This window comes from Hypanus sabinus, chromosome 16 (genome assembly GCF_030144855.1).
Source record: "Hypanus sabinus isolate sHypSab1 chromosome 16, sHypSab1.hap1, whole genome shotgun sequence".
In the NCBI taxonomy this organism is placed as follows: Eukaryota; Metazoa; Chordata; class Chondrichthyes; order Myliobatiformes; family Dasyatidae; genus Hypanus; species Hypanus sabinus.
Window position 1 is genome coordinate 62,462,993 of NC_082721.1, and position 24,924 is coordinate 62,487,916.

General features: G+C 40.7%; 1 protein-coding gene across 8 annotated transcripts in view; it reads left to right on the top strand.

Moving 5' to 3' along the window:
* The window catches only part of LOC132406362 (dedicator of cytokinesis protein 7-like), a 216,429-nt gene that overhangs the window by 157,193 nt on the left and 34,312 nt on the right, over positions 1 to 24,924 (top strand). For 4 of the 8 annotated variants that reach the window (XM_059991923.1, XM_059991917.1, XM_059991920.1 and 1 more), the window contains 7 exons: positions 297 to 449; positions 4,101 to 4,259; positions 5,755 to 5,855; positions 5,961 to 6,153; positions 13,886 to 14,029; positions 15,190 to 15,321; positions 21,287 to 21,301. In XM_059991923.1, coding sequence (XP_059847906.1) covers positions 297 to 449; positions 4,101 to 4,259; positions 5,755 to 5,855; positions 5,961 to 6,153; positions 13,886 to 14,029; positions 15,190 to 15,321; positions 21,287 to 21,301 — 897 coding nt within the window. The remainder of the gene's footprint in view (positions 1 to 296; positions 450 to 4,100; positions 4,260 to 5,754; positions 5,856 to 5,960; positions 6,154 to 13,885; positions 14,030 to 15,189; positions 15,322 to 21,286; positions 21,302 to 24,924) is intronic. The other 4 variants (XM_059991924.1, XM_059991918.1, XM_059991919.1 and 1 more) reach the window with 1 other exon arrangement.

The following is a 24,924-nucleotide window of genomic DNA, read 5'->3' on the forward strand; positions in this document are numbered from 1 at the left end:
AACAAAATTCCGGTGATAACAATTAACCTATAGAATAGCCAGATTCAAGTGACATGACACCTGCTACTGAAAACTATGAATTTTCAAGAAATATACTGAAGTACCAAAATTACTGGAAAATTCATTGAACATATATGCAGTATAGGTGATAATCAAAAAATACAAACAAGCGTAGGAAAATTAAACAACAAGAAAAATACAAGGAAAATAATAATTCTACACACCAATCTAACGCAAGTCGATCAGAATGTGTTGAGGTGACCTCTTTGCCCTGCTTTCTGAATGTGTTTGTGCAGTTTCCAGAAATGCTGTTTGAGGAGGACACCGAGCTTTGTGCTGATCTGTGCTTGAGACTCCTGCGACACTGCAGCAGCAGCGTGGGAACCATCCGATCACATGCTAGTGCTTCACTCTACCTCCTCATGAGGCAGAACTTCGAGATTGGCAATGTAAGTATATCAGTTAATTTCAATATTGAACATGTAAGAGCAGTACATCAGTAGTAATCCAAATACACACAATAACCACTTTATTATGTACACCAGTACACTTGCACGTTAATGTAAATATCTAATCAACCAATCATCTGCAACAACTCACTGCATAAAAGCATGCAGCTATGGTCAAGAGGTTCAGTTGTTGTTCAGACCAAACATCAGAATGGGGAAGAAATATGATCTAAGTGACTTTGACCATGGAATGATTGTTAGTGACACACAGGTTGGTTTGAGTATCTCAAGAAACTGCTGATCTCCAGGGATTTTCACACACAAGTCTTTAGAGTTTTCAGGGAATGGTGTGGAAAACAAAAAAAAAACATCCAGTGAGTGGCAGTTCTGTTCTGTTCATTAACAACCACCTTGTTAATGAGAGAGGTCAGAGGAGAATGGCCAGACTGGTTCAAGCCAACAGGAAGTTGACAGTAACTCAAATAACCATGCCTTATAACAGTGGTGTGCAGAAGAGGGTCACTGAGTGCACAACACATTAAACCTTGAAGTGGGTGGACTACAACAGCAGAAAACCACTTAATAACTTGGCCATTGAGTGTATATTTTTCAGCAAGGAGAAACATAATCTTTTCATTCATATTTCTCGATCCCTCTATATCTTATATATTTCAGTTAAATCCCTCTCACTCTATTCTCCCAACAGATACAAGCCTTACCTGGCCAAGCTTTCCTCATGAGATGAGCCACTCATTCCAGAGTTTAGTCTAGTAAACGATCTCTGAACTGTTCTGAATGTGTCTACCCTTTCTTAAATAAAATGACCATTGCAATATACAGTGTTCCAGATGTGGTGTCACCAGTACCCTATAAAATTAACATCTAACCACTCCCACACAAAATGGTGGTGGAACACAGCAGGCCAGGCAGCATCTATAAGGGGAAGCACTGTCGACATTTCGGGCCGAGACTCTTCGAAGTCCTGACGAAGGGTCTCGGCCCAAAACGTCGACAGTGCTCCTCCCTATAGATGCTGCCTGGCCTGCTGTGTTCCACCAGCATTTTGTGTGTGTTGTTGTTTGAATTTCCAGCATCTGCAGATTTCCTTGTGTTTGCTATCTAACCACTCCACTCTGTCTTCAGTTCACTAGCAATAAATAATCATATCTATTAGCATTCTTAAATAGTTACTGAAACTGCATCCTAGGCTTCTGTAACTCATGCAGTAGTATATCCATATTTTTCTGCACCTGAGCTAGAATCTCTCACCATTTAGATGTTATGCTTCTTTAAACATTTTCCCTCCCATCTTTTAACAGCCAGTGCCTCAAGAAAATGCCATCCATCAGTAAGGACCCTCACCACCCAGGACATGTCTTCTTCTCACTGCTACCATCAGTGAAGAGATACAGGAGCCTGAAGATGCACATTCACTATTTTAGGAACAGCTTCTGCTCTACCATCAGTTTTCTGAATAGACCATGAATCCATGAATGCTTCCTCACTTTTTTGCTCTCTTTGCACTACTTATTTTTTGTTATATTGTAACTTTTAATGTATTGCACTATATTGCTGCTGCAAAACAACAAATTTCACAACAGTCTGTCAGCAATAATAAACATAATTCTGAATTTGAATGAACAATCTTACAACGTCCAATATCATGCTCCATTTGTCAGACCTTGCCCACTCTAACCTTTCTATTTCTTCACTTTTTTAAGCTTCCTTATGACCTTTAAACTACATTTCCCCCTCTACCCCCCCCCCCCATATATCTGAGCTGATGGGGAAATTAACAACCATACATACCTTCTATGCCTTCATGGAAGTCATTTATATAAATTGCAACATGTTGGGGACCAGCACTGATTCCTGTTGGCCATCCACTAATATATCATCTCCTACAACCTGAGCTTTCATTTCCCACAGTAACCTTAGTGCATGAGCTGACTCCCCTTTTTGTGCAGCACACATTACACCTTTGAAAAATTCCAATCAATCAATCAAATGTGATTTTCTTTTTAAAAACCATGTTAACTTGGCCTGATTATCTTATTTTTTCTAGGTGTCCTGCCATCATATCTTTAATAATAGTTTCTAACAATTTCTCTCTGACAGTGTTATGCTAACTGGCTTGGATTTCTTGCTCACTCTGGATATTGCGCCCAAGTTTTTCTTTTGTTTTCCCAGTTTTTCCCAAGATTGTTCCCTTTCAGTTTCCAGCTTCTGTTTTTGGAATGTTACTTATTTCTTCCATAGTGCAAAATACCTGGTTAATTCCTTTGCCAACTTATTTTCATTGTTCAACCCTGGATCATCTGGACCTCAAAGATGCATATATCAGGGTGCTCTTTGTCAACTACAGCTTCTTGTGCAATTGGATCCCAATTTCCTGACTTGTCGACCCCAATTAGTTCGGATTGGCAACAACATCTCCGCAGTCTCCATCAGCACAGTTGCATCACAAGGCTTAGGCTCCTGCTCTACTTGCTCTACATTTATGACAGTGTGGTTAAGTATAGCTCCAATGCTGTATTTAAGTTTGCTGAACGCCACTGTCGTAGGCCGAATCAAAGGTGGTGACAAATCAGCATATAGGAAGAGATTGAAAATCTGGTTGAGTGGTGCCACAACAGCAACCTCTCACTCAATCTCAGCAAGGAGGAGGAAACCAGAGCTCCATGAGCCTGTCTTCATTGGGGGATCAGAGGTGGAGAGGGTCAGCAACTTGAAATTCCGCAGAGTTATCATTTCAGAAGACCTGTCCTGGGAATAAACAATCAATGTTTTGGACCGGGGCTGATGAAGGCTGTTGAATCGAAAAGTCAACTGTTTATTCCTGTCCATGATGCTGCCTGACCTGCTGAGCTCCCCAGCATTTGTGTGTGTGTGTGTGTGTGTGTGTGTGTGTGTGTGCGTGCGTGTGTGTGTGTGTGTGTGTGTGTTAATCTGAAACACTAACTCTGTTTTTCTCACTGCATATGCTGCCTGATCTGCAAACTATTTCCAATATTTCCTGTGTTTGTATCAAATTCTGTCATATGTCTTTTTTTTTGCTTTTCTATATAGATTATATATTTAAATCATTACTGAGGAGACAGCAAGACCTTCGCTGCCTTTTATCTAACCTCATCTCCCCTTTGCAATGATGAGCCAAAAATGAGTGGGTGATGTGATAATGCAATGCGTTTAAAGAGAATTTCTCTGATTCCTAGTGAAGCTAGAGTCATTAAACAAAATAATTCATCACTTTGGATCAAGTGAGAGTTTTGATTTGAACCTTGGAGTCCCATTGGTCTATAGAGAAATCAGTGATATCCTTGAATAAACTCAGCACTTGCAGCTAGTTTACTGCTAACCGCACTGTCTCCACTGATGGCACATTATCACACTGTTTTATCATGCAGAGGCTGCGATGAGCTCTTATCCAATGTTTATTCTACAGCAGAGACCATTGTTCTGGTAAGAACAGAAAAATATCCCCAAAACTGTAGAGCTAACAGAAGAAACTAACCTGATATCCACTCCTAGTGATTGTACAGTATGTGCACCCACTGTAGCTTAATACTTACTGGGAGTTTGTCTTACAAACTGAATACTTACTTATCTTCACATTAGAGAAACTGAACCAAGCATTTTGCTTTCTTTAAGAATTTTGCCCGAGTGAAAATGCAAGTCACCATGTCACTGTCCTCACTGGTGGGGACTTCCCAAAACTTCAATGAAGAATACCTCCGGCGCTCGCTGAAAACAATCCTGACATATGCCGAGGAAGACCTGGAACTACGAGAAACCACCTTTCCTGAACAGGTAAAACACTTTGACCTGTTCTGGGCCAGCTCTGTAATGAAACATTGCAGAGGTTGTCATTAATGCCTGAGAAACAACAAACATTGCTGAGCACCTCTCCTGCCAAATGTCTGAGGACCAGTACAAAAGTTACTTATACACAACACTAATTTTGACAGTTCCAAAATTAAGAAGAAAGCAAATTTGGTTAAGAGAGCATTTTAACCCATTTTTGGCACTTCCATTGAAGGTGAGGGACAGGGAGGGAAACAAGGATATGGGGGGGGGGGAGGGAGAAAGGGAGATGGAGGGAGGAACAGAGAGAGGTGGGTGGAGGAAGAGACAGAGGCAGAGATGGACAGAGAGGTTGGTGGGGGGTCAGACAGAGAGGAAGAAGCAGAGATGGGGAGGCAGAGACAGCACAGAGAGAGACAGTGCTCTATTGCCCTTTCTGCTGCTATGAACCATTTAATTTTTATCCCAAGTATTACTCACTCTTTTGTGAAGAACACCCTGACCCTAGTTTTTAGCTTGTGATTGCCTTGCTTGAATTCATAACTTATATTTCTTCTCTGAGCCTACATTTTATTAGTGCTCTGTATTCTCCTCTGAAATGTTTATTAAGAACTATGAATATGCTCTTCCATTATTTTCTGGTTTTGGAATTGTTTTTTTTTATTGTCACATGTATCCAGATCAGAGAAAAGCTTGTCCTGCTGTTTAACAGATCAAATCATTACATAGAACATTGAGCCAGAATAAGGTGAAACAATAACAATGCAGAATAAAGTATAAACGCTACTGAAAAAAAATGCTGTGCAGGTAAACGATAAAGTGCAAGGTCATAATGTGGTGGAGTGTGAGGTCTGTTTAAGAATCTGATAGCAGTGGGATAGAAGCTGTCCTGAACATGGCAGTATGTGCTTTCAGGCTTTTGTATCTTCTGTCGAATGGGAGAGAGAAGAGAAAATATATCCTCCTTCTCTCCCCACCACCACCCCCCTACCCCCTCCCCCCGCCATCACATTTCTATCTTATTTCTGAAAAGACCAGAGATCGACAGACACATGGACCTCACTATTTTTTTACACATATTTCTTAACATTATTTTATGGCCTATTTTGCGTAATACACTACTACTGCCACAGAACAACAAAATGCATGACATATCAGTAATAAGAAACCCAAGTCTGGTTCTGGTAGATAATATTTTCAAAAATCCATTATTTTTCTTACCTGAATAGTGATTTGCTATGTTGAGATTTCACTGATTCAGTGAATTCTTGTGTGTCCCTTAAGTGGAGTGAACAGAATATGTATTTAACAGTCTGGAACTCAGCATTGAAAGCTAATTTGAGGTGATGACAGCCAAATGAGTCTCTTGACTGCAGATTTAAGACATGCATATTTTTTTAATGGAAGAAGGTCCAAAATCACCTTTGCATTTGTTTTCTTTTTGGGGGATTATTTGAACAAGTGTGCATGTGTTTTGACGTACTGTTCTTTTCATGCCCAGGTCCAAGACCTGGTGTTCAATCTACACATGATCCTCACGGACACAGTGAAAATGAAGGAGCATCAGGAGGATCCCGAAATGTTGATGGATCTAATGTACAGGTCAGGACACTTTTATATCCCTTTTCACACCCTGTGTCCTGTGTTTTTGTGTTATCTAAGCCCAAACATATCTGGTTATGCTAACACCATGCCTTAATCTAATAGGATTGCCAAGGGTTACCAGACGTCACCAGATTTGCGCTTGACCTGGTTACAGAACATGGCAGGGAAGCACTCAGAACGGGCCAACCATGCTGAGGCAGCTCAGTGCCTGGTACACTCTGCAGCACTGGTGGCTGAGTACCTCAACATGCTGGAAGATTGCCGGTACTTGCCCGTGGGTTGTGTCACTTTTCAGGTAAGTGGGCAAAGTTTCAGATAAAGATTAGCTTTATTTGTAACATGTACAGTGCCTTTAAAAAGTATTCACCCCCTTGGAAGTTTGCATACTTCATTGTTGTGCAACATTGAATCACACTGGAATTAATTTGGCTTTTTGACACTGATCAGCAGTAAAAGGCTCTTTCTTATCAAAGTGAAAGCAGAGTGATCAAAATTAATTATAAATATAAAACACAAAATAATTGATTGCGTAACTTTTCACCACCCCTCTTTAATATGACACACCAAATCATCACCGGTGCACACAATTGGTTTTAAAAGTCACATAATTAGTTAAATGGGTATCTGTTTTTGGAGACCTCAATGCAATCAAGGTGTTTCAATTGACTGCAGTACAAATACACCTGTATGTAGAAGGTCCAACTGCTGGTGAGTCAGTATCCTGGCAAAATCTACACCATGAAGGCAAAAGAACACTCCAAGCAACTCTGATGTTGAAAAGCACAAGTCAGGAGATGGACTCAAGAATATTTCCAAGTCACTGAATATCCCTTGGAGTACAGTTAGGTCAATCATCAAGAAATGGAAAGAATATGTCACAGCAATGAATCTGCCTAGAGCAGACCATAAAAAAATCTGAGTGACTGTGCAAGAAGGAGACTAGTGAGGGAGACCACCAAGAGACCTATGACAACTCCGGAGGAGTTACAAGCTTCAGTGGCTGAGATGGGAGAGACTTCACATACAACTGTTGCCCAGGTGCTTCACCAATTGCATCTTCATGGGAGAGTGGCAAAGAGAAAACTACTGTTGAAAATAAATTCACATGAAATCTCAGCTAGAGTTTGCCAGAAGGCATGTGGGTGACTATGAACTCAACTGGAAGAAGGTTCCATGGTCTGATGAAACCAAAATTGAGCTTTTTGGCCATCAGACTAAACACTGCATATAATCTAAAATCCACCATCCCTACCGTGAAGTATGTTGGTGGCTGCATGATGCAGTGGAGATGATTCACTGCAGCAGGTCCTGGAAGATTGTGAAGGTAGAGACTGAAATGAATGCAGCAAAGTAGAAATCCTGGAGGAAAGCCTGATACAGTCTGCAAGAGAACTGCAACTTGGGAGAAGATTTGTTTTCCAGCAAGACAGTGACCGCAAATATAAAGCCAAAGCTACAGCAAAATGGCTTGAAACCAATAAAGTTAATGTCCTGGAGTGGCCAAGTTAAGAGTCCAGACCTCAATCCAATTTAGAATTTGTGGTTGGACTTGAAAAGGGCTGTTTACTCATGATCCCATGCAATCTGACAGAGCTTGAGCAGTTTTGTAAAGAAGAATCGAGAAAAATTGCAGTATTCAGATATGCAAAGCTGATAGAGACCTATCCACACAGACTGAAGACTATAATTGCTACCAAAGGTGCACCGTCTAAATACTAAATATTGACTTGAAGGGGTGAGTAATTATGCCATTAATTATTTTGTGTTTTATATTTGTAATTAATTTAGATCACTTTGTAAAGATTTGTCTTTGACATGAAAGAGTATTTTTCTGTGGATCAGTGTCAATAAAATAGGCAAATTAAATCCACTGTGATTCAGTGTTGTAAAGCAATAAAGTATGAAAGATGTATTAAGATGTCATTAGAAACGGGGATTGTGCCGGAGGATTGGCGTATTGCTCATGTGGTTCCATTGTTTAAGAAGGGTTCTAAAAGTAAGCCTAGCAATTATAGACCTGTCAGTTTGACATCAGTGGTGGGTAAATTAATGGAAAGTATTCTTAGAGATAGTATTAATAATTATCTGGATAGACGGGATCTGATTAGGAGTAGCCAGCATGAATTTGTGCGTGGAAGGTCATGTTTGACAAACTTTATTGAATTTTTTGAAGAAGTTACGAGGAATGTTGACGAGGGTAAGGCAGTGGATGTAGTCTATATGGACTTCAGCAAAGCCTTTGACAAAGTTCCACATGGAAGGTTAGTTAAGAAGGTTCAGTCGTTAGGTATTAATGCTGGAGTAATAAAATGGATTCAACAGTGGCTAGATGGGAGATGCCAGAGAGTAGTGGTGGATAATTGTTTATCGGGATGGAGGCCGGTGACTAGCTGGGTGCCTCAGGGGTCTGTTTTGGGCCCAATTTTGTTTGTAATATACATAAATGATCTGGATAATGGGGTGGTAAATTGGATTAGTAAGTATGCCGATGATACTAAGGTAGGAGGTGTTGTGGATAATGAGGTGGGTTTTCAAAGCTTGCAGGGAGATTTATGCCGGTTAGAAGAATGGGCTGAATGTTGGCAGATGGAGTTTAATGCTGAGAAGTGTGAGGTTCTACATTTTGGTAGGAATAATCCAAATAGAACATACAGGGTAAATGGTAGGGAATTGAGGAATGCAGAGGAACAGAGAGATCTAGGAATAACAGTGCATAGTTCCCTGAAGGTGGAGTCTCATGTAGATAGGGTGGTGAAGAAGGCTTTTGGAACGCTGGCCTTTATAAATCAAAGCATTGAGTACAGAAGTTGGAATGTAATGTTAAAATTGTACAAGGCATTGGTAAGGTCAAATTTAGAATATTGTGTGCAGTTCTGGTCACCGAATTATAGGAAAGATATCAATAAATTAGAGAGAGTGCAGAGACGATTTACTAGGATGTTACCTGGATTTCAGCACTTAAGTTACAGAGAAAGTTTGAACAAGTTAGGTCTCTATTCATTGGAGTGTAGAAGGTTGAGTGGGGATTTGATGGAGGTATTTAAAATTTTGAGAGGGATAGATAGAGTTGACATGAATAGACTGTTTCCATTGAGAGTAGGGGAGATTCAAACGACATGATTTGAGAGTTAGGGGGCAGAAGTTTAAGGGAAAGACGAGGGGGTATTTCTTTACTCGGAGAGTGATAGCTGTGTGGAATGAGCTTCCTGTAGAAGTAGTAGAGGCCAGTTCAGTTGTGTCATTGGATAGGTATATGGACAGGAAAGAAGTGGAGGGTTATGGGCTGAGTGCGGGTAGGTGGGACTAGGTGAGATTAAGAGTTCGGCATGGACTAGGAGGACCGAGATGGCCTGTTTCCGTGCTGTGATTGTTATATATGGTTATATGGAAAACTTCGGGGTTGGGGGAAAATACTTTTTTTTATAGGTACAGTACATCAAAACGTACGGTGAAATGTCGTTTTGAATCATTGACCAACACAGTCCAAAGATGTGCTGGGAGCAGCCCATACGTGTTGCCACACTTCTGGTGCCAACATAGTTTGCCCACAACTTAACTAGCATTAATTGTACTGTATGTCTTTGGAATGTGAGAGGAAGTTGGAACACCCGGAGGAAACTCACAAGGTCACGAGGAGAAAGTAGACAACAGTGGGAATTGAACCCAGATTAGTGGTGGTTGATGCTGTACAGCAATGAGCAAACAGTAGATGCTGGGTAACACTGTTGGTCAGGTTACATCTGATGGGGAAGACAGTGTGTTAGAATGATTATTTTTCAACAGAACTGCATTGTCTGACAAAATGTTGTTGACCTGAAACTCAGTTACTATGCCCACTTGAAACTTCATCCCTTCTGCTGAGAATCTTTGATCAAAAGAGGAACTGACTGTGATATTGACAGTAGAGTGCTTTAGTCATCACTGAGAAGTTATGTATACTTTTGGATAAAAGAGTCTGATCTGCCTACTCAGCTGTTGAAAATTTGGTACAACTGTGAACCTTTGTGAAAGAGTCATGAATAAACCACCAGCATGAATCACTTCCAATTATATAAACACAAGAGATTCTACAGATGCTGAAAAACTTGAGCAACACACCCAAAATGTTGGAGGCACTCATCAAGTCAGGCAGCATCAATGTGGGTGAATAAACAGTGAAAGTTCTGCCGCAAAAAGGCAGGATCTCCCAGTGGTACCTATTTCAATTAGACTTTCCATTCCCATTCTGACATAGACCAGGAACAGGCCTTTCAGCCCACAATAAAACTATAAGATATAGGAGCAGAATTAAGCCATTTGGCCCATCAAGTCTGCTCCACCTTTTCATCATGGCTGATTCAATTTTCCTCTCAGCCCCAATATCCTGCTTCCCTCCCCGTATCCTTTCATACCATGACCAATCAAGAATCTGTCACTCTCTGCCTTAAGTATACATACAGACATGGCCTCAACATCTACCTGTGGCAATGAATTCCACAGGTTCACCACACTGGCTAAGAAATTCCTTCTCATCTCTGTTCTAAAATCTCCTTTTCATGAGACAAGCCATTCAATCCTATAATTATTTTTGTGAACCTCCTTTGAATCCTTTCCAGTGTCTGCACATCCTTTCTAAGATAAGGGTCCAAAACTGCTCACAATACTCCAAAGTGAGGCCTCACCAGTGTCTTATAAAGCCTCAACATTACATCCTTGCTTTTATATTCTAGTCCGCTTGAAATGAATTCTAACATCACATTTGTCTTCCTCACCACTGACTCTACCTGCAAGTTAACCTTCAGTGAGTCATGCACAGGAACTCTCAAATCCCCTTGCAACACAGATTTTTTGTATTTTCTCTCTGTTATATTCAACCCTTTCATTTCTTCTACCACAATGTATGACCATACACTTCCAGACACTGTATTCCATCTGCCACTTCTTTGTCCATTCTCCTAATCTGTCAAGTCCTTCTGTAGCCACTCTACCTCCTCAAAACTACCTGCCCCTCCATGTATCTTCATATCATCTGCAAACTTTGCAACAAAGCCATCAATTCCATCATCCAAATTATTGACATATAATGCAAAAAGAATCAAGCCCAATAGCAATGACATAGGTACACAAGACATAAGTAGAGGAGGTCCTGAAGAGAGGTTTTAGGGAGATAGGTAGAAAGCTGAGAAACAGGACTCCAGGAGAGTAATCTCTGGATTGCTGCCTGTACCACGTGCCAGTGAGGCTAAGAATAGGATGATTTGGCAGGTGAATGCGTGGCTGAGGAACTGGTGCAGGGGGCAGGAGTTCAGATTTATGGATCATTGGGATCTCTTCTGGGGAAGATGTGACCTGTACAAAAGGGACTGGTTACACCTGAACCCAAGGGGGTCCAAAATCCTTGCAGGCAGGTTGGCTGGAGTTGTAGGTAGGTTTAAACTAATTTGGCAGGGGTTTGGGAACCAGAGTGATAGTACTGAAGATGAGGCAGTTGTTTTACAAACAGACACATTATGAAGTGAGACTCCTAGCAAAGAGAGGCTGCTAGTTGGGTAAAATCACCATCAATAGGATGAGTTGAAATTCCCTTGCGCATAAGAAGAATGAGGGGAGATTTGATAGAGGTATATAAAATTATGATTGGTATAGATAGAATGAATGCAAGCAGGCTTTTCCCACTGAGGCTAGGAGAGAAAAACACCAGAGGACATGGCTTAAAGTTGAAGGGGGGAAAGTTTAAAGGGAACATTAGTGGGGGCTTCTTTACACAGAGAATGGTGGGAGTGTAGAATGAGCTGCCAGATGAAGTGGTAAATGCAGGCTCACTTTTAACATTTAAGAAAAACTTGGACAGGTACATGGATGAGAGGTGTATGGAGGGATATGGTCCAGGTGCAGGTCAGTGGGACTAGGCAGAAAAATGGTTCGGCACAGCCAAGAAGGGCCAAAAGGCCTGTTTCTGTGCTGTAATGTTCTATGGTTCTAAAAAAGGATGGACAAAATTGAAAAGAGTGAAATCAGGACTGAAGATGTTATTTGAATGCATGCAGTATACAGAATAAGGTAGATGAACTTGCAGCACAGTTACAGATTGGCGTGTATGATGTTGTAGGCATCACTGAATCATGGCTGAAAAAAGATTATAGTTGGGAGCTTAATGTTCAAAGATACACGTTGTATTGAAAGGATAGGCAGGAAGGCAGAGGGGGTGGCATTGCTCTGTTGGTAAAAAGTGAAGTGACGTGGCAATAGAAGACAAGGAAATGGCGGACAAACTGAATGTAGCAGAATGGTGAAAGTTTCAGGTGTCAGGGTTCAGGTAGTCTGTGAAGTTAACATTACTAAGGAAAAAATCTTGGGAAACAAAAGGTCTGAAGGTAGATAAATCGTCTGGACCAGATATCGTACATCCCAGAATTCTGAAGGAGGTGGTTGAAGAGATTGTGGAGGCATTAGTAATGATCCTTCAAGGATTACTAGATTCTGGAATGGTTCCAGAAGACTGGAAAATTGAAAATGTCACTCCACCCTTCAACAAAGGGGAGAGGCAGAAGAAAGGAAATTATAGTTCAGTTAACCTGACTTCAGTGGTTGGGAAGAAGTTGGAGTTGGTTGTTAAGGATGTGATTTCAGGGTACTTGGAGATACATAATAAAATATGCTGTAGCCAGCACGGTTTCCTCAAGAGAAAATTTGGCCAAACAGATCTGTTGGAATTCTTTGAAGTAACAAGCAGGATGGACAAGGGAGAATTAGTTGATGTTGTGTACTTGGATTTTTAGAATGACTTTGTCAAGATGCCACACATGAGGTTGCTTCACAAGTTAAAAACCCAAGGTATTAGATGAAAGATACAAGCATGGATAAAGCAGTGTTGATTGGCAGGAGGCAGAGAATGGTAATGAAGGGAGCATTTTCTGGTTGGCAGCTGTTGCCTAGTGGTATTCCACTGGGCTTTGTTTTGGGGCCGCTTCTTTTCATGATATATGTCAATGATTTGGATGTTGGAATTGATGGCTTTGTGATCAAGTTTGCAGACAATACAAAGATAGGTGAAGGACAGGTAGTATTGAGGAATCAGAGAGTGTGCAGAAGGAATTTTACAGATTGGAAATGTGCAGAGGATGTTTTCTATAGTGGATAAGTCTGGGACCTGAGGGCACTTCTTCAGAGTAGGGGTGTCCATTTAAAACAGAGATAAGGAGATGAATCTGTGGAACTCATTGCCACAGACGACTGTGGAGGCCAAGTGATTGAGTATATTTAAAGCAGTGGTTGATAGGTTCTTGAATAGGAAGAGCATCAAAGTTTACAGGGAGAAGACAGGAGAATGGGGTAGAGAGGGATAATAAGTCAGCCGTAACGAAATGGCGGAGTTGACTCAATGGGCCAAATGGCATAATTCTGCTCCTATGTCTTGTGGAAAACACTATTGTTGGCAGTGCAAGAATTGAATTTGACAATGCTCAAGATTCTAGGGCTGAAGTAATTTGTGAAGAAAGAAAACAGAGGAACTATGGCAGAATTTGAAAATCTGTTGCCCTAAAAAACAAGCTGCTGAAGTGAATTAGCAAGTGAGGCAGCATATGTGGATGGAAATGTGCAGTCAACGTTTCAGGCTGAGACCCTTCATTATGAACTGATGAAGACCCTTCTTCTGCATTGACAAAATGTCATCTGTTCATTTTTCCCCACAAGGGCAGCATGATTGCATAGCAGTTTGTGTAATGCTGTACAGTACATTCTCCCCGTGACTACGTGGGTTTCCTCCAATTGTTCCGATTTCCTCCCACGTTACAAAGATGTATTGGTTAAGAGATGAATTGGTTACATGGATGTAATTGGATGGCATGGGCTCATGGCCAGAAGGGGCTGTTACTGTGCTGGATGTCTAACATACTGCCTGACCTGCTGAGTTCCCCCAGCATTTGTTTATTGCTTAAGGTTCCAGCATCTGCAGGCTTGTGTCTCCATTTACTTCATGCTTAACCAATAAATTCAGTCAAGACAGGAACCTGTGTTTTTAATTCTGTGCACTTTTCTCCATAAAGAATATATCATCAAATGTTCTTGAGGAATCAGCTGTATCAGATGATGTTCTTTCTCCGGATGAAGAAGGAATTTGTGCTGGGAAATATTTCACGGAAGCTGGCCTGGTGGGATTACTGGAGCAGGCAGCAGCATCTTTTACAATGGTACATTAGTATGGCCCATTTTCTCCCTTGCTTTGTGACTCTAAACTAAACCCATCCTGTTCATTTTGTGAATATGTCTCTTTTTTTCTGTTGCACGCTCTCTTTTTCTCTTCCTTTCACGATCTTCTGATCATCCCCTCTCCCTCAGTACCTCCTATTCTCCCACCTAATCTGATTATACCTTAGAGAGGAAGGGAGTACTTTTTCTTGGGTGCAACCATTTATTGTTCCTTCTGAACCTTTCAAGCCTCACAAACCCACAGAGTCACCTTACCTAAGCTCCCAGCCTAGATTTCAAGTTTGATTACTTGGAGGACAGAGTTCAAGAGCCGCGAGGTAATGTTGCAGCTCTGTAAAACCCTGGTTAGACTACACTTGGAATATTGTGTTCAATTCTGGTTGTCTCATTATAGGAAGGATGTGGCAGCTTTAGAGAGGGCACAGTGGAGATTTACCAGGACGCTGTCTGGATTAGAGAGCATGTCTTATGAGGGTAGAATGAGTGAGGTAAGACCTGGAGTAAAAATGATAAGAGGCATAGATTGAACGGACAGCCCAAGACTTTCCCAGGGTAGAAATGACTAATACCAGGGGCATAATTTTAAGGTGATTAGAGGAAAAAATGGGGGGAGATGTTGGAGGTAAATTTTTTGCACAGAGAGGGGTGGGTGCATGGAGCACATTGTCAGGGGCAATGTATGAAGCAGAAACATTAGGAACCTTTAAAACAAACTTTGATAGGAACATGGATATTAGAAAAATGGAAGAATATATAGGTGGGAAGAGTTAAACTGATCATAGAGTAGGTTAAAGGGTCAGCACAACATTTTGAGCTGAAATGCCTGTAATGTGCTGTAATGTTCTGAGATTAAAAAGATCAATTATGAAGGGAAGTCTCCTTGCAGAACTATCACTTTCTTAACATAGAGTACCACTCCATAGGACTATGGTGTAGAAATGTAGAGCTAATGTAACTTGATGGACTGTTTCTAACACAGACTTTTTCTTCATTTAGACCCCGGCTAGGAATTTTGGGTTTTTAAGAATGAGACAGGATTAGCCTTTATAATACTCATAATGAGTTCACAGGTGAAAAAGAATCTTTGTTCTGCTGCTCAGTCCCAACATCCAGTACCTGACTTTCTTTCTGACCTCGGCAGGCTGGGATGTATGAAGCTGTGAATGAAGTCTACAAAATCCTGATCCCAATTCATGAAGCCAACCGGGACAATAAGAAACTGGCGACAATCCATGGAAAACTACAAGATGCCTTCAATAAAATATCTAATCAGGTATTGAACTTCAACTTAGTAACGGACTTTTTAGTAATTGGAGTATGCATGAAATTCATTTGCTGAATACTTTTAGAGTTAGGGGTTGGGGTGGGAAGTTAAGATATTCTTCCTAACCATTTTCTATCACTTCCATTGCCCATTACACTGTAAAATAAGACAGGATTGGTCTGTAATGCAATTGAGTTGACTGATGTGTTTTGTATGTGAAACTTCCCTCTTTATCCATACACACACACTCTTGGAGAAAGGGCTTTACATATCCCTATGTCACTTACCCATATCTCTCTTCCTCAATCACATTGGTCAACACTAGCCTGTATATTTGAGATTCAAAATAATATGGTTTCCCTGCCCAAGTTAATAAGTTTTCAGCATTGAGAATTTAACCACAACAGTGATCCTGAAACAGTAAGATATTAGCAAACAATTGTTTTATATTAAACCAGGTAATGAGATGTATGTTTTAAGAAGCATTTCAAAGGGAAAGAGAGAGGTATAGCAAGAGAATTCAAGTTCAGTGCCTGAACATCCATGCATTAGCAGCACAGAAGACAGAAAGATCTGGACTAAAGCCACAGCTGAGGGAAGGAAGAACTTCCACTCCAACCTTAAGGGGTAAAGAAACCTGGGCCACATCACTAATGGGGAAAAAGATGCAGCATTCTAATAAGGAGACTATCGGAAAGATTAATTCCAGCAGGGTCCTTCTCTGAGAAAATGCTTGGAGAACACTCTGTCTTAGCTAAACACTTTTTTTTTGAGAGATGGGCATAAGATATCATGGTGATATTTATGGTCCAGGCCTGTTAGCATTATCTGGGTGAGGTGTCACCTTTGCTGCAACTATTAGTAACTGCTGAACTGATTGCTCCTATTCCATAAGACCATAAAACAAAGGAACAGAATTAGGCCATTCAGCCCATCCATTCTGCTCTGCTTTTCGGTCATTGCTGATTTATCAAGCCTCTCAGCCCCATACTCCTGCTTTTCCCCATAACCTTTGATACCATTACTAATTAAGTACCTATCAACCTCCACTTTAAATATACCCATATTCCCTCTGTTATCTCCATCAATCTGGCCCAAAAACACCAGCATCAAAAGAAACTTGCTGCAATAAATTTAATGATGGAAACTCTCAAGCTCCTTATGTAGTTAACTAGTATTCAGTACCTCAAGTTCTCCTGTCAACTTTGGATCCTGTTCAACTAAAATTGGCAGCTATGTTGAGATTGTTGCTATCACTCCAAGAATAACCAGGACTGGAGACATTGTCCCAATGCAGGATTTCAACCAAAAATGTCAACCATTCCTTTCCCCTTCGCTTATGCTGCTTGACCCACTGAGTTCTTCTAGCAGTTGTTTGTAAAACCAAGGCTGCTTTGATGACAATGACCAGGAGATCAAGAAGTTAATTAAAGACAGTGCAAAATATTTCTGGTTTGGAAACTTCGTCATGTCATGAGAGGTGAAACAATGCTATGGCTCCCTGCAAGTCGAGGTCAAGAAAAAGAATCTCTGACATAGAGAACAGATGGCAGGAATGCGGGAGCCACCATATGCAAGTTTCTCACTGCTATCAAGGCCATCTATGGCCCAAATCCCTAAGTCCTAATCCCACTAAGAGAAAGGTATGGAAGTTAAGTTCCTCTGCAGCAATGACTCTACCATGATACTAGTGTAATAAGTCAGACCAGACACTACATCCTCACCAATGGACAGAGTTTCAATGAAGCCCAGTGTCCAACACCATTTTGTTACTGTGCTGCATTTTGCCTCCAACAATCTTTCCTCTGGAGCAGAGTTAATCTACTGCCCAAATAAGAAGCTATTCAATGGAAAATGCAGCCTTTCTCCAAAGTGAACGTCTCCCTGGAGGTGAGCTATGGTACACTGACGATACATGGATATACGTGTTCAGGCGTCAAATGTCAAGTCGTTAGTTGATTTATTGAAGATGGGCCCTGCACTCAGCATCTGCAGAAGCCTTGACCGAATTGCTCCCCCTCCCCACTGTTCGATACAACCCTTTGATCGTAAACTTTCACAGGAAACTGTGGACCAATTCCCATATCTGGGGAGCAGCCTTCTCTCAGCGAAGACAGTAGCAGTGCCGAAACTTACTGTCACTTTTGGTGTGCCATTGCCTTTGTTTAACTTAGGAGATGGTGTTTGAAGGTCAGTACCTCAAACCCAGCACAAAATTCTGGGCAGCACAGCAACGGAACATTATTACCTTGCCATCAGCCTGGGTTCAATTCCACTGCTGTATGTAAGGGGTTTGTACAACCTCCCTGTAACAGCTTCAGTTTCCTCCCACATTCCAAAGACGTATGCATTGGTCACATAGATGTAATTGGGCAGCGTGGGCTCATTGGGTTAGAATGGCCTATTAACGCGCTATCTCTAAATGAAAAATAAAAATAAATGAAGAAAATTGAGTCTTCAAGCAGTGGTGAGCCTTTTCAAGGTTTATTTTACTTCAAGGAATTAAAAAGATTTCAACACTGCTGCCTCCACAAGGAAGTGAAGCAGACCGAACCTGGTGTCCTCTTTCAGGCTCACATCTCTGACACCAAGGCCTTAATTATAATTAGTTATGCTTGGCAAGTCACATCATTCACTTACTTGATATCAGACTCCTAAAATAGTATTCTGAGCTCTGTCACAGCAAGAGATTACCAGACTGTCCGAGGCAAAGGTTCAAATATGGCATCAGACCTCAATATAAATGCAATATCCCCACTTACTTTTGGGGGAATGCCCAAGCCCATGACTGCTTAAAGTGAGAAAAAAGCAATAGGGAAGGCAATGTGACCTTGATTCCATGTGTTAGAAATACACAGTAACCCAGTGCGTAATAGAAGGAATGCATCACCTTACAAACACCTGCATCTCCTGCAGTTTCTCCAAAGTACCACAGTAGAAAAGTGCACAGTTCCTACATCAGCCACTTCGAAGCTACAGATCCTGATGGGAGCCAGTCATCTCGACCACCAGGGATTGCCTAAGGAGCAGGATGTTCAACTCAAAGTTCAAACAAAATCTATCATCGAAGTACGTAGCTGTCATCCTGAGATTCATTTTCTTGCGGACATTCACGTAGAACCAAGAAATGCAGTAGGAATCAATGAAAAACTACACAGAAAGACTGACAAATAACCAATATGCAAAAGAAGACAAACTTAAATAACCGGGACTGTTGCAGATTCAGATTGAGCTAAGTGAATTCAATTACAGTTTTGGTAGAGCCAGCAACGAGAGATATAGTACCTTTCTGCCCTTTAACTGAAAGTCGAGCAGTGTGTAAAAAATTTAATCATGCAAAATTATGAGCAGATTTAAAAAGCTGGAGTTCAGTGCTTGTATATCCCAAATCATGCCACATGGTGGTGCAGACATACCTTCTTTCATGTTTTAAATTGACTGTTGCATCACAATCAGTTTCCCTGGTATCAATAAATGTATCTATAAAAAAACTCTTTAAGTCAGTTCCTGAAACGTTAATTTGAGAGGTGGTTGATATGCTTTACTTTTCTCATAGTGTTGTTGGATTTAAGTGCAGCTCAAACTGAATGAAGAAGTGGAGATGAGAGCAGAACGACAACATTTCTTTAAAATTTTCAGCTCCATCACTTTGTATCTGATTTAAATCTCAATGATCAAACCCATTTTAACTGTGAAGCTCATTCTCACATGAGGCACACTTGAAAAAGTATCCCAATTTCATGGGGTTGCCATCTGTTGTGGATCATAAATCTTATTCATTCTAGTAATAGCTGTGTGTTAAAAGTGCATGGTGCAAGTAGGTGACTACTGGCTAATTTTTAACAAGGGAAAAATATTTGTTCTGTGGGCCACAGCAGAAGTTTGTAAAAACGTGCAGCCCAGCTTGGTACTTGATATCCTTCAAACACAATAGGAACTGACTTTAAAGTTCAGTACTGTTTTTATGCTGAATTTTAAAATCAAAACAAAGCAAAAGTTTTGTGAGGGGAAGTGTTTAAGAATTTGTGATTAATAATATTCTCAATAGGCTAGATCTGAACCACATCTCTTGGTCATCCCCACGCTAGCTGAAGAGCACTCTTCATGGTCTCATGGCTGTCAATGACCTGAGTCCTTGCTTATTCTATCAGAAAGCATTTTAGTTTTGCAAAAGATACCTAGTGACAAAATATTTAGAAGCATTTCAATAAAATTTAAATATTTTTTAAAACTGAAAATTACTTAAAAGAACAATTTAAATTAAAATGTTAATGCTATTTAAAATAAAGATGGAAGGAAAGAAACACCGTACTTCACAGCGAAGTTCAGTGGCCTCATTTGAATGTATGAGGCCATTCTAGATATGCCAGGTGTGGCTGACGGATATGCTTTGTAACTGGCCCCTCAGCCTGGGTTGCCCCCACAGGCACAGATCTTGAATGCACCGGCTGAATCTAGCCAGTGGTTTACTACAAAATGGCTACCAATCAGTGCAGTCTGGCCCAAAAAATTTTGCCTCCACAGTTGGAGTTTGCTCTCTTTCCCAAATAGTTCCAAAAATGGTAATTAACTCCAGTGGGTGAGGAGAAAAGTGTAGTTTAGTATGTCTCTGGGGAAGCTTTGCTGAGAGCTTCCATTATGATATTCTGACTGTAGAGTTCCTGTTATCTCAATCTATAGTTTAAGAACTTTAATGTCTATGTGGTGTGGCTGGATGTTTGTCACCACCCTTTATACTGAGATGAGGGGTCAGCTGCTATTAACCCTATTCAAGCTTCACCTGGACATGCACCACTGCCCAGCCTTTACCATTTTACATCCTCTTCCCATAGTGCATTTCACTCAAAGCTTAGAAATGACAATATCAAAAAGGTGCAGATATAGGAGTTCCTTAGAACTGAGTTTATAGTCTTTGTGCTTGCTTTAGCATCAGGCACACAGGTATGAAGATTATATGGGGGATTGACTCAGCAATTACAGGTAGTGTTCTCACTTGGGGCTTTCTCATTTTCTGTTGAAGGGAAAAATGCAGAGCTTCATAGTGCAACCTTGTGCTATTCAAAGATTCAAAGTACATTTATTATCAAAGTATATATGCAGTATACAACCCTGAGATTTGTCTTCCCACAGATGAATTTCAGGGTTATATAATATAAATACAGAATCTTAGGGTATATATAGAAACTACAGTAAGCAACTTAAATATAAATATAAATATAGTATTATATTTATATATAATATATAATATAAATACAGAATCTTAGGGTATATATAGAAACTACAGTAAGCAACTTAAATTCTTCTCTTTCCTTACCAGAGATGTTAATTAATCCCCCTTACATTTAACATTGATGTGTACTTTGCACTGTGATGTGGACTGACTGACCCTGACTGATGTGCATACCTTTTCATGAGGCTGACTGCCATTACCCCTCAATGTGAAACCAACTATGTACCACATCACTTTGTCTTACTGGTATACTCGTTACTATGAGATTAACAGGTATATGCCCCCCACCATGACACTGACTAACTGTATCCCTGACTGTGTCTGTATATTTAACTGTGTATTCCCTCACTGTGATGCTGACAGACTTATATCCCCCATCACAATGCTAACTAATAGTACCTCTCACTGTGGTGCTGACAATTTGTATCTCCCTGTGAGTCTGACTGACGTTTTGTCCTCATTATGTTTCTGACTGACATGTACCACTCACTCTGGGTGATTGGTGTGTACATTTCTGTAGTGTTGTTTGTTAAATTTGGGATACTGCCACTCCTGTATACCAGAATCACTTTATAAGTCACCGCCTTGAAAACAAACATACTGATCGCACTGTCACCGCAATGATTCTGTACAGCTCAAAACTGTGTATTCAGCCATGGATCTGTTTGAGCGTTCATTGATTGGTGAATTTTGTCTCTCTTTTTGCTTTATCTCTCCCCTTACCCCCTTACTGTCTTCGTACAGAGTTCTGGCTGGGAGGTAGGCTGCATGGACTTGGTGTGGATTGGATTATTTTGTACAATGATAGAGCTTTTGCATGTCACTGGCTGTGTGATGTGAGGAGACAGCGCACACCCTGGCTGGGAAATACTCCCATGTTCTCACTAATGTTTCATCAGCTAACTCTGAGTGTCAACATTGAGCGTCACTTCAGGCAGCCATCTGTTGTCAAGTGGGAGGGAGGAATGAAAGCTTATTTACAAAGTTTGGTTCCATTTTGCTTGTGTAGAGATACAAGCCCTTCTGGCCAGTGAGCCCACGCTGTCCATTTACACCCATGTGAATAATAAACCTACTAGCCCATATGTCTTTGGAATGCGGAAGGAAACCGGAACACCCAGAAGAAACCCATGCAGTTTGCTGTATGTAAGGAGAATGTGCAAACTCCTTACATACAGCAGTGGAATTTAACCCAGGTTGCTGGCACTGTAATAACATTAACGCTAAGCACTGCACTGCCATCCCTCTTCATATATCGTTTTGTAAAGATAAGAAAGATAAAGATTAGCTTTATTTGTCACATGTGCATTGAACCATACAGTGAAATGTATTATTTTGCATCAGCGTCCTACATAGTCTGAATATGCGCTTGGGGCAGCCTGCAAGGGTCACCTTCCTTTGGCACCAACATTGCATGCCCACAACTTACTAACCTGTATATCTTTGGAATGTGGGAGGAAACTGAACCACCTGGAAGAAACCCATGCAGAATGGGGAGAATGTATGGACAAACTCCATACAGACAGTGGTGGGAATTGAACTGCTGATGCTCTGAAGTGTTACGCTAATGACTACGCCACACGCCGCTCACCACTGTGTTCAGTAGAATTTCTGCTCTTGGGCGGTTGTTAATTTGTCTGCTCTTGCACTGCATCATTGTTCCTAACATCCTAGTTCCTACCCCATACTGCCATGCTTCACATTTAAGATTGGAAAGCAATTGTCAGCAGTCCATCTGCAACAAAATGGGAGCCAAGCCTCTATGCTGCTCTTATTTGCCATCTCCGTGCATATGGGGTTCTGAAAGCTAGTATGCAGGAATGGTGACTTAAGCAGATTTTTCTCTTCTTTGGCCCAAGGAAGCAGAATCAATAGTGCAGACCCCAGTAATACTTAAGTATAGATCATTACATTCATCACAGGCAACCACTCCAACTTGCCCAATAATGATCCATGCAGAGCCACTTCTTGACTTTGCAAGTCTGGGAGTGTGGGTTTCTCAAAAGAACATAGAACATCACAGCACATTACAAGCACTTCAACCCACGATATTGTGCTGACCTTTTAACATACTCTAAGATCAGTCCAACCTTTCCATCCTACAGTCTCCATTTTTCTATTATCCATGTGCCTATCTAGAATTTCTTAAATGTCTGCCACATCCTGGCAAGGTGTTCCTCATGCCCAACACACTCTGTATAGAAATTACCTCTGCCATCCCCTATACTTCCCTTTAATCACCTTAAAATTACTTCTTCTCATATTAGTAATTTCCACACTGGGAAAAAGTCTCTGGTTATCCATCCGATCTATGCCTCTTATCGTTTTGCATTTATCATGTTGTTCAATACTGAGCTTCAACTTCCAGTTAGGAGATAGATGAGAATCCCATTCTCTTCACTCCATCCTGGAAAGTAATGTGTGTTCCTCCTGTATTCATCAATAATGTGCCTAAGGTCACCAAATAAACTGCACACTAACTGATTACTCTACATCTGTGTCTTCATAATGTGGTAGTTTAGAACTGCTATCTGCTGCTTCTCCTGCATGTGTTTCCTGCTTTGGAGTGTGTACTTTCCCAAGTCATGCTACTGAAGCCAAAAGAAAATAAGTGAATCTACTTTGGGATAATTGAAAGGGGCGAGGAGGTTGGAGACTGCAAAAGAATGAGTTTGAGCCTTAGCTCACAGATATTCTTTGCATCTGGGTATTCCTAGAAAGTTGTGTGTCTTGTCTTTCAGGTTTCCTGTCTAAGTGTTGAGAATATCTACAGCTTTGCAAAAAGAAAAGGGAGCTATTTGTGCAAACTGATCCAGGAACCTCTGCTGGCTTCACTACCCCAACTCTCAGATTAGTGAGGATAGCTAGGATCAAGAATAATGGGAATTCCCAAGCCTTTTTGGAAATTAAGCCTTTTCATTTAATTGCCCAGCCACTTTCTTTCTGGGGGAAAATAAGCTCTCATTAAGGATTCTTAAAGAGGGGGCTTCAGTGTTCTTTAGAGAATAACTCAATCCAGAAGGCTGCCTGAAGGCTGTTAATACTGCGTTACCTGATAGTTCCTTGGTTATTCTGTTTTGTTGATTGATTGTTTCCCAATGAATCACAATTCATTATTTTGACACTCAAGTCATATTATAACCAAATAACTTCCATCAAGGCATGCACATTTTGTGTTTGCAGAATATCTGATAATGTTAATATAGTGGGAGTCATACAGAGAAGTCTGTACTGAATTTTCTTTATTGTACTTATTAAATCTGATCGCAAACACCAAACAAAATTTCAGCTTCACTAAGAACGGAGCAAATATGCAATTTAAATTGATATAGGAAAGATTGTCACATGATTATTATTGTAAGGGGTTGTGGACTAAACAAAGATACAGTTCCCCCTACACCCCCACAGATGATGCTCAACTCCCCGAGTTCACCCAGCAACTTGCTTGTTGCTCCAGATTCCAACATCTGCCATCATAATGCATCTGCATAAAAACTGTTATGCTTAAGTTGCAAAACACGTTAATCTGCAGCAGTCAGATGCAGTGATGAGTAACCTGCAGGAATCTGTAGATTGTTGAGGAATTCTGACTAATTAGTTCTGTTCTTCTTCCCGCATATACTGTCTGACTGCTGAGTAATTCCTGTTTTTATTGTAGATAACTGGCTTATTTTTCCTTTCCAGTGTATTGAAGTAAACTGGCAGGTTTTATGTCAGAACAGAACTTTAAAACAAAAGGAGAGATGGTGCTTGTTTTAATAAAGCCACTAACTCATCCCTAACCCACCCTCCATCAACTGCTGTTTAAAGTTGATGGAATATGTTAACATCTGCTAAATGGTTCAAAGGATATTTAAGATTTGGAGATGCTCTTCATTTTGAGCCATACATTTTTATATCTAGTATTTTATGGATATTTGTCTATTTCGTTTTATTTGCCATCTGTCAAAATAGCATAGTCTAATTTCCCAAACTGGAATGAACTACACTCAGTGACTGCTTTACTAGGCACAGGAGTGGAACCCAGTGTGGTCTTCTGATGCTGTAGCCCATCCACTTCGAGGTTCAACATGGTGTGTGTTCAGGGATGCTTTTCTGCACACCATTGTTGAACTTGAACCGGTCTGACCATCTCCTATGACCACTCTCCTTAACAAGGCATTTTCACAGAACTATTGCTCACTGGATTTTTATTTTGTTTGTTTATTGCACCATTCTTTGTTAACTCTAGAGACCGTTGTGTATGAAAGTTTCTGAGATATGTAAACTGCCCCATTTAGTACCAACAATCAGACAACAGTCAAAGTGACTTAAATCACATTTTTTCTCCCATTCTGTTGTTTGGTCTGAAAAATGATTGAATCTCTTGACCATGTCTGCGT